The following is a 10,696-nucleotide window of genomic DNA, read 5'->3' as shown; positions in this document are numbered from 1 at the left end:
TATTTATAGGCACAATTTAGGGTTTGTGGAGGAAAAAAACTCAGAAGTTTGAGCTCACATGTGAAACTTGTACCTATATACTTGTTTGTGAAGAAATGAGAAAAATGGATTTCCAATGGAAGGTACAAGGCTCAAGCATGATTGTGTGACTTTATTCTGAATATTAGGAGCTTGCTTGTGGTGTTTGTAATGCTTATGGTGCATAAGAAACATTGTAGTGGCTCGAGAGAAGAGTTATTGGTGATTAAAGCCACTTTACTAGAATGGAAGTGTGATCTTTATGCCCTTAATGGAATGATTCAATGGTTAATGGCTTAAGAACTTGGATTATAGCTCAAAAGCAAGTGTGATCTTCTGATTTCGGTGCCTCAAACAAGTTAGAGGGGCTGCAAGAAAGGAATCTTTGCATTTGAAGAAGCTTTGGTTCATAACTTCTTCATGTTCATGGAGTTTTCCAAGTGTTCATGAAGCATTCTTTTCAAAATCATATCTCATAGCTCAAGCCATGGAATTTCATGCTATTGGTCTCTTTGGAAATCCCTTGCTACATACTTCAATTCACCTGTTAAAAGTTTTCTTAAACTCCTTTGGGATCATGGAGAAAAATGACCACAAAGTTAAGAAAAATCTAAGTGAAAACACTCAAAATTTCTTTAAGTTTTTTGAACATAATCTTCAAAATTCCATATCTCTCAAAATAATCATCTTTGATGAAAACTAGAGGAGAGACAAAGTTGTTTGTTTGATTAATATCTACAACTTTCATGTTGGGAGATTTTTAAGTGCGTAGGCAAAATTTGAAGTTCCCAAAATTAGGTTAAATCGCTTAAAACCCTAATTTTGACTTTTGTTGACTTTTTGATTCTTGATGAATTTTATTGATTTCTCTTGGTCAATAGTCTTCAATAGTCATATGATGATGATTTGAATCCTTAAAAGTTCATGGTTGACCATTTTTCTCAAAAGACAAAGGTTGACCCACATAGTTGACTTTTTCCAAATGAACTGTAGTTTTGTTGATTTCATATGAATCAAGCTCTAATCTTCAAATGAGTGATATGGATGGACTATAATGTTGATTTGGATTCCCTTGAATCATGGTTTGAGTCTTGAAGCCATGTCCTGATTAAAAGTCAACCCTCTTGTGGAATTAGGTCAAAACCCTAATTTGGGGCGTTAAGTGATCTTGAGAGTTGTTGATATTGAATTGGGCTATACTTGGACTTAAATATTGATGAGAGAATCCTTTGAACCATAGGAGAATTTTGAACTTCCTTGTGGGCCTTAAAACCCTAATTTGCTCAATCTCCTTTTGATCAGTCTCCTATCTTAGGACACAAGTAACAAACAACAATTTTTTTTTGTATTTTTGGGTTAACAAATGATATATGCAAGATGATAATGGTGATCCTAATATTTGGAATATGGTGGGATCTCAGTGGTAAAAAAATTGGGGTGCAACAACAAGGCTTGTAGAAATTTATCTCACATTAAGCCCAAAATGAAAACTATGAAAGTAGTAAAGGACTTAGGTGCTAAGGTGGATTTTCATCCTTCTTACTTTGCTTGTATCGCCCCTCGAAATGGAAGCAGTTATACCTTTTCCTCTGGTTCGGCAGCAACGATTTGCAGGGAAGGTTCCACAGGCACGAAAGGTACGCTCCCATGTAATTCTCTTACCAACTCGGAGGTTATTCGTTGTAATCATAGGATTATGAATAATTCTAATTATGATGTGGGGAGGAAAGTGTGGAAATCTATAATTAAATTGGGGGTGGTCAGTAGAGTAGACAAAGGTATGAGTGTTAAACTTGTTAAGACCATGGAGTTAAGAGAGAATAAGGGAATGTGAGCCAAGAAGGCGGCTATGTCAATGGTTCCATGAATATATTCTCTTATAACATTAGAGGTAGCGGGATACCTTCCAAAAGGAAGAGGGTCAATTTTCTGTTAAAGGCCGGTAGAGTAGATATTTGTTTTATCCAAGAAACAAAATTTACTAACTTTGATGAATCTCATGCTCGTCCTCTGTGGGGTAGTAACGATGTGGGGTGGACAACCAACAATTCCGTGGGGGCGTCGGGTGGTATGGTTATCTTGTGGGGGAGAGGAAACTTATCTCTAAACTATAGTTTCATTGGACAAGGTTTTGTTGGAATAAACATTAATTTGAAATGTATTGGGTATAATTTAGTGAATATCTATGCTCCTTGTAATGCGGCGGCTAGAAGAGAATTGAGCAGAAGGTTGGTGGAAAGAAAGTCTATGAGTGGGAATGAGGAATGATCTTTTAGGAGTGAATTTAATGAAGTTGTTTGCAAAGAAGAAAGATTATGTGAAGGAGTGTACCATAGTAGAAGAGATATGGAGGAGCTTAGTGGCTTTATCTAAGACATGAAGCTCACTGACATTCCTTATGTGGGTGGTAGTTTCACGTGGTTTAAAGGTAACGGTAAAGCAATGAGTAGAATCAATAGATTTTTTTTATCTAGTAAATTGATTGAAGAGTGGTGTGTTGTTGATCAAAGAGCAGGGGCTAGAGACATCTCGAATCATTCTCCAATTTGGCTCAATTTTGGGAAATTTGATTGGGGACCTAAGCCTTTTCGGTTCAACAATACGTGGTTTAAACATAATGATTTCAAATCTTTTATCATTGAAGAATGGTCTAAATTGAAGGTGGAGGGTAGAGGTGATTTCATTTTGTATGAGAAACTAAAGAGTTTAAAACATTGTCTTAAAGATTGGAATCAGGATGGTAAACAAAGAGGTTGATAAACTTAATGATATGGATAAGAAGTTGGTGGATAACCATGGACGGGATATAGAAGGCTTATTCAAGGATAGATGGGAAGTCTTTCGCAAGTTGTGGAATTGCTTAAACTCAAAGGAAAGTATGCTAAGGTTGAATTCTAGGCAACTTTGGTTGAAGGATGGAGAGAAAAACACTCGTTTTTTTTTTCTTCTTCATAATTCTTTATTAGAAGGTCGCAATGGTAGGGTGGAAGGCATGGAAGAGATAAAGGAGGAGGTCAAGAGTCACTTTGAAATGTTTTTTAAAGAAGAAGACTTTGGTAGAGCTATGCCGGAAGGCTTAGTCTTTAATACTTTGAGTGATTTTGATATAGGGTGGATCGAAAGACCGTTTACGGAGGAGGTGAAGCTAGCGATATGGTCGTGTAATGGTAATAAAAGTGTCGGGCCGGATGGTTACTCGTTTCAATTATTTCAACAAAATTGGGAGGTTGTCAAGGAGGATGTTTTGAGATTTATCTCGGATTTCTATGATAGGGGTAGGCTCACGAACGCTTGTACTTCTTCTTTCATCACTCTTGTCCCTAAAATTAAAAACCCGTAAGCCTTAAAAGATTATAGGCCTCTATGCCTTGTGGCTTGCTTGTACAAGATTCTAGCCAAGCTTCTAACTTTAAGGTTAAGATGTGTCATAGGAAAGTTGGTGTCGAAGAATCAAACGACTTTTGTCCCGGGTAGAAGTATTACGGATGGTGTGCTTGTAGTTAATGAAGTGTTGGACTTTGCAAAAAGAACCAAAAGAAGTTGTGTCATTTTGAAGGTGGACTTTGAAAAAGCCTATGATAGCATTAGTTGGAAATTTTTGAGATTTGTTTTAACTAAGATGGGATTCGATGTTAGATGGTTGAGATGAATGGAAGGGTGTATTTCACTAGTAGTATGTGTGTTCTTGTCAACCGAAGTACTTCGAAGGATTTTAAGGTGGAGAAAGGTCTTTGTCAAGGCGATCATATCTCTCTGTTTTTATTCATTTTGGCAACATAGGTTCTCACGGGTCTTATGAAAAAGGCAATCGAGATAGGTGATTTTAAGGGGATCAAGATCAATGAAGATGTGGAAGTGAACATGCTCCAATTTGCGGATGACACAATTATAATAGGGGAGGGTGATACCGCGAATCTTTGGAGTGTGAAATATATTCTAAGAGGTTATGAAATGATGTTCGTATTAAAATTTAACTTCCATAAGAGCAAGCTTTACGGAGTTAATGGCGGGGATTGGTTCTTAAAAGCGACCTCTTCTTTCCTCTCTTGCAAAGTTGAAAGTCTCCCCTTCAAATTTCTTGGTGTTAAGGTGGGTTCTAGTCCGAGGAATGTTTCCATGTGGAGGGATTTAATAACCCTTTTGAAAAGGAGGTTGGCAGTATGGAAAGGTAATCACCTTAATGATGCGGGTCGGGTGGTGTTGATTAATTCCGTGCTTAATTCTATTCCCGTCTATTCTTTGTCTTTCTAGAAAGCGTCGACAAAAGTGTTAAATGAGATTTGTACAATCCAAAGCAATTTTCTTTGGAACGGTTTTGATTTAAAAAGGTTTATCCAATGGGTGTGTTGGGATACCGTTTGTAAATCTTAGGATGACGGAGGTCTTGGTGTTAAAAATGTAGAGATTTTGAACGCGACATTGTTAAGCAAATGGAAATGGAGGATCTTGACAGAAAAGGATGCGGTGTGGAGTGGTATTCTTAACCATAGATACGGTAATTCGGATTTAAAAGTTCTCATTGGTGATAGTGAAAGTGGAGAAAAACACAATAAAGGGGGGATTGAATTGTGTTCTTTATCAGATTAAAGTTCCCTTTCTTTAAATTCTTTTCTTTCTTCTTTGTATCTCTTCTTCTGGTTATGCTTTTGTGTTGCGGAAGCATGCTTGGAATGGAGTTGCATAACCAATGAGATGTTCATTTAAACTTCTTATGTATTATCAGAACTTCTGACTTGCTCAGTTCAGTTCTGAATATGTTTGCAAGACTTGAAAGGAGTTAAATGAATTGTACAGAAATTAAAGAACACGTTTATTTTTATCCTGGTTCACCTTCTGAATAAGGCTACCTCCAGTCTACCTTCTTCAGGTGATTTGCCTCTCAACAGAGGTCTTAATCCAGTATAACCAAACTTGATTACATCTGCACGATCCTCTGTCGTGACTAAAAACCTGCACATCCAACTGTTGTGACTAAACCTGCACAAGCTACCTACGAGTGACTAACCCTTAGATGATTGAACCGTTCAGTGATCCTATCTGGATATAACGTTCATCAATCTAGTAACCTGCACAAGCCAACCGCTCGTGACTAACTGCAATAGACTATTCAGTGATTTGATCCAGATATAACATCCATTGACTCTTGGACTTATGAGCGTCACTTGGTCTCCAAGAGAATTTCCATAATGACCACAGCCACTGTTTTCTTAAGCATTAGAACTTCACTTGGTCACTTAAGGCATCATCACCAATTCTTTTCAGAATTGTTCTTCTGGAGATTACAGGTGTGCTTCTTATTCAAGAAAATATTCTCCTATTCTACGTACATATGTTTACGACTCACTGACTAGAAGTCACTTCTGGAGCCTAAATAATCTATCAGAAGTTTCTAAGATATAACACACTACGAGAAAACACTCTATGTGTTTTACATTTAATACAAGAAACAAAATATCTTCCAGTCTTCTTTTCTTCAACTTCTGGATAAGATCTTCTCCTTTTGTAAGCAAATTAAGAGCAGCAGCTCTTGTAAGGTTGCTTCTTGTCTTGATCTTCATCTTCAAATCATCTTAAGCTAATTAAGAGCAACAACTCTTTTGATGAATGCTTCTGATTTGATCTTCAACTTCTTCTTCAAGCAGATTCAGAGCATCAGCTCTATTTTGAGTTGCTTCTTCAAAGCCATGGAGTTGCTTCTCCTTCTTCAGTACTGATCTTAAAGCTTGTTACAGTTGATGACATATTGATTAACATCAGTAGACATGAAACACTCTTCGAGCAACAAATCAGTGTATTCGGTTTCCTTAGTCATACAATATGAATAATATTAGACCTGATCAAATATCAGTGGATTTCTTGTAACTCTATTGGAGGATTTTGCTTAACAGTAGAGATTTCATCTTTTCTCTTCTATGATTTCTTCACGTAGGCTTATAATTAGTGTATGACAACACTATGGATTGATTCATCACATACTGAGTATGTGTTTCCTCTTGTGTAACTTCTGAAGCATGGTTTCTTGTAGTTTCTTTTCTGCTTTCATGTTCAGCTTCTCTCTACAGATTTTCTCTCAAGGTTTTTCTTTTTTCAGCACTCTGTAGATGCACCATAGATACACACTTTGGATATTCATTTAATGCAATTTTAGTGTTCCATTGACACTTTCTCCACACACATTTGGTGTCTCTCTTCTGTACTCACTTGGTGCTCATATTCTACACACTCTTTCAAGTTTGAAGTTTGGTCTATTTATAGCTTGATGTGTTACCGTTGGAATATATCCGTTGAGATTTGTTGAGTACGCTTTGAATGCTTTATCTCGGTTGAATCATGAGTGACGAGTGTTGTTATTTCGCAGAACCTTATCTCCAACATGATGATTGGAGTTGATGGCGTGTTTCTTTAGTTAATCTTGTACTTTCTGATTGAGTTGTTTTGTTTGATGTAATGGACTTTGACATTGTATCTGCACACTCAATGAAATCATTAGTAATAAAATTGTTACTGACAAAATATATGTTTGTTATCATCAAAACTAGATTCTCAATCTTGTTCTAACAGATAATAGTGTTGTGAACAATAGTGGTTCTATTTGGTGGAGAGATTTATTGTTGTCGGATAACTATATTCTTCTGTCGGAGAATAATTTTGCAGGGGCTGTCAATTGTCGTGTGGGAAACGGTATGAACATAGCATTTTGGTTTGCTAGATGGGCTGGAAGTCATACGATGATGGAGACCAATATGGTGTTATTTTCTAGAGTTGCTGCTGATTCTGTGGCTGTAGCGGACGCAGGGTTGTGCACGAATGCTGGCTGGGAGTGGCAGCTCTGCAATCTTCTCCATGACAGCAATGATCTTTCACCACTGTTGCTACGGAATTTCACAGCAGCGGTGCAGCAGGTGGTTTTGCGGGAAAACAGTCTGAATTCTTTCATCTAGAACAGAACGGTGGATGGCCTTTTTTCCGTGAACACTTGTTATGATTTTTTAAGGGAGAAACTCACAGGCCCTGCTCTCAATACAAAAGTAATTAACGCCACTAAGCACCTTTGGAGGATAAAAGTTCCGGCTATAATTCATTTTTTCTGATGGAGAGTAATTCTGAATAGAATTGCTACAAAAGACCAATTATTCAAAAGCGGTATCTTGGTGGCTACCGGAGATTTATCGTGTGTGTTATGCTCGGAGGAGGAGGAAAACTTACCGCACTTGTTGGGCCTTCGTGAGATCGCGTCTCGTATTTGGAGGAAAGTCTATGAGTGGATTGGCTCCATTAAGGAACTACCGTTGGGGGAGTTTGAAAGGTATTTTGTTTTTTGTAATAAGGTGAAGTGTATATCAAAGAGATCTATTATTGGGGTCATTTGGTTAGCAACCACTTGGAGCATTTGGTTGAGGCGAAATGCGTTTATTTTCGAAAGGGGGTCGTTTATTTTTGACGATTGCAAGTGGTTGTGTTCTTTTTATAAGCTTACTGATAATTGTAATTTCTAGTTTGGAATATCCTACCCCTCACTTGTTTTGGGGCGTAAGGGCTTTCCATTTGTTTTTCGGGTGGAGTATCCCTTATACTCCCTTTAATAGTATCGTTGCCTATTAAAAAAAGCTGTTAATCAAAGAAACTTTAAGGTCAACATTATCATCATTGCTTAGGTGCTTTAAGAGTTTGTATAACCATATTTAGAGGTCAGTTTATTCAAATTATTAGTTTAGGTGCTTAAAAGTGTTCTTAGATGTTTTATTTTTTGTTCAGTAATATTGTTTTTATTCTTACAGTGCTTAATAATGTTTTGGTGGATGATGGCAATAGTTTTGTTGCCATTCTGCATACGGAAGAAGAATTACTGTATATGTTTCGGATATTTAAAGTAGTCATTGTACTTTGTGTCATGCTATTACAATACAATTGTACTTTTTAAAAATAATTGACAAAACCCTTATGAGTCTTTACATTAACCTTCATTTTTATCGCTACATCAATTTGATCGTCGAACTAATGAAAAAAATTTAGTGCAAATAATTGACAAGGTATGATTGTGATAAAAAAATTGTGAAAATCAAAAAACCACTTCGATGTGATTGAAAATAATTTAGTACAAATAGATTAATGAATGTATGAAGTTGAAAATAAGAAAAACTCAAGTTTTAAGGAGTGAAAACCTCATTCTCTTGTGTCTAGAATTTTTAAAGCAAGGTAATTTCCTAGATGCTCCTTTTTTGATGCAAATATTAGTAATAATCCGAGTTTTGTTTGGAGAAGTATTCGACAATCCAGAAGTGTTCTGATTCATGGATGCAGGTGGAGCATATGTGATGGAAGTCATATTAAGGCGATGAATGAACCTTGGCTTCGAGGGAAGGAAGTTGGATATTTAGAAGGCCCTCAAAGGCAAGGTGCGTATAATATTACTGTTAAAGATCTCATGCTGCCTAATGTTAAAAAGTGGGATGTGCACCTTATTAGTGATCTCTTTTATCATACAATTACAAAAAGTATCCTTCAGGTGCCTTTGATCGAGGAAGTGAAAGAAGATCGTTTGATTTGGAAGGCTGAGCAGATTGGGATGTATAGTGTGCGGTCTGGATATAGAATTTGGAGGGAAGCCCAGATTAAACATTTACCGGGAGGGGTTGTAGAGGACTGGAGTAGTATTTGGAACATCAGAGCACCACCTCGGGTTAAGCATCTTTTATGGAGGATCTGCAGAGGCTGTTTACCGACTAGACTAAGACTCCAACAATTTCATGTTCAGTGTCCGTTAGGGTGCCAGTTTTGTGAAGATCGTATTGAAAATGATTGGCATGTGTTGTTTGGTTGTAATGCTACAAAACAATGTTGGCAGGCAGCAGGTTTGTCTTCAGTGAATATTTAGTTACCTTACTTGTAATGCTTTCATAAACATCACTTTGAAAGTGAATATTTAGTTACCTTACTTGTAATGCCATATACAACAATAGGAACAACAACACCACAATAATATATCATACTTCAAATTGGCTTTCTATTTGAAAATTAATTTTAACGAATGGGTCGAGCATCGAATTATGAACGAAATCACTTTTCTCATAGTTTTTCAAACACTCTCAAATTGTCTTAAAGTTTCTACGCAGGAATACCCAGGATAATTCAGACATCTCGAATTTGCGCAAGACCGATGAAAACTCGAATGTAGCGAAGAGTGTCTGGAATTGTCAGTGAAGAGGATGTACATTTTTGTTGTTGTGAAATATTGAATCCGGAATGAGGTTTTTATATACCAATTTAGTATTGTTTCACTAGGTAGCAACCATTGGTGAAACAGTTCCTTTTTCCAAAAGTTACAATGCTTGGCCTACTGCAACATTGACCAAGAGTTGCATATCTTCATTTCGCAACACTTCATGAAATGTTTCCAACTTTCGAATTCAAAATTTAAATTCACTAGCATATTTTTCTTATCATTTTTGAACTTACTCATATTATTAATTATTGTTAATAATTTACAACAATCCCCTACTTGTTCTAATAATGACAAGTCCAATTTCAGAATATAGAAAGCAAAAGAGTTATAATACAGTTAGGTATCTTTTGATTTGAACTTAACCGTAGTAAAGACAACGCAAAGCCTAGTTGGAATGTTAGGTAGATATGCTTTGAACCATTATCCCACTGATCAGACCGGCGTTACTATTCACACACTCTTTAAAGGTTCTTCACCTACATATCTCGCCTAACACTATTTATGGCCATGTACTTTTCCCGTTTTCATGAGAGAAACTCCAACTCTCACTTTAAGACGGAACCATCTCGAAATTCATATAGGTGAAGTTTCATTTGTGTCTATTTCTTTAGATACATATCCTCGATATAGAACTTCATTAAGAGTTTCTTGAAAACTCAACCCTCAATTTGTAATAGTCAATATTGTCATAGAATGTTGCATAAACATCCAAATCAACGACTTATTATTACCCATTGAATCTTAGGTTAAGATTTATAAACTTCAGATTGGGTTGTCGCCGCTGTTAGAACTCTTATTCAAGGAGTTTCAACCCCATACCTCTTAAGGTTGTCTTTACCAAGTCTCTGGCCAGTAACTTAGTAAATGGATCTGTCAAATTATATATCGATCATATATATGTGAGTGACATGATTGCATCTTTAATCAATTTTCTCACGAAAGAATATCAAAGGGCTCCGTGCCCAGACTTTTCATTTTACACTTATCTGAATTCTCTTGCTGAATTGGCTTGACTATCACATTGTGTTAAAACCTTTGTAACGTTGTCTTTAGACAATGGAACTTCCAACAGAAGGTCCTTCACCATTCAACTTCTTGACATGTGGAAGCGAGATCCACACATTATGGCTCCATGGTTAAGAGAGTGATGCATGTTTGTTTCTTGCTTTTCCAAGAAATCTCACCCCTAACTAGTGTAAACATCCACTTAGTTGTAAATTTATGATCTCCAACACTTGATATCCAACTCATATTGGTATATCATTGTAATATGGAAGGAAACCTACCATCATGGAGGTCAAGATTTGGTTTTTAAATGATAATCAAAAAATCATTGTGATTGAAAATCCTTGTGATGACCTTCCAATGCACACCTTTTGGATTGCTAGTAAATCTACTCATTTACTAATTGTAAATGCTATGTTAGATATAGTACATTGCACTTGAAAACCAATT

At 36.5% G+C, this 10,696-nt stretch overlaps 1 protein-coding gene across 1 annotated transcript; it reads left to right on the top strand.

Moving 5' to 3' along the window:
- Window positions 1-2,788: 2,788 nt before the first annotated feature.
- LOC131638782 (uncharacterized) lies at window positions 2,789-8,893 on the top strand. The gene is made up of 6 exons (XM_058909326.1): window positions 2,789-3,293; window positions 3,450-3,649; window positions 3,799-4,186; window positions 6,580-6,939; window positions 7,797-7,866; window positions 8,320-8,893. Exons 1-6 carry the CDS (start codon window positions 2,789-2,791, stop codon window positions 8,891-8,893), a joined length of 2,097 nt encoding a protein of 698 aa, XP_058765309.1.
- Window positions 8,894-10,696: the final 1,803 nt, after the last annotated feature.

This window comes from Vicia villosa, unplaced genomic scaffold (assembly GCF_029867415.1).
Source record: "Vicia villosa cultivar HV-30 ecotype Madison, WI unplaced genomic scaffold, Vvil1.0 ctg.002417F_1_1, whole genome shotgun sequence".
NCBI lineage: Eukaryota > Viridiplantae > Streptophyta > Magnoliopsida > Fabales > Fabaceae > Vicia > Vicia villosa.
Note: the sequence above shows the minus strand (reverse complement) of the source record. Positions and strands in the feature narration are given on the sequence as shown.

What these genes read in the sequence shown, in the direction of transcription:
- LOC131638782 (XM_058909326.1), top strand. Translation starts at nt 2,789, where the DNA reads ATGGATAAGAAGTTGGTGGATAACCATGGACGGGATATAGAAGGCTTA. An exon ending in TAACTAAGATGGGATTCGAT is followed by an intron (nt 3,650 to 3,798) that starts GTTAGATGGTTG and finishes TTGGCAACATAG; the next exon opens with GTTCTCACGGGTCTTATGAA. An exon ending in GGTGGTTTTGCGGGAAAACA is followed by an intron (nt 6,940 to 7,796) that starts GTCTGAATTCTT and finishes TTATTCTTACAG; the next exon opens with TGCTTAATAATGTTTTGGTG.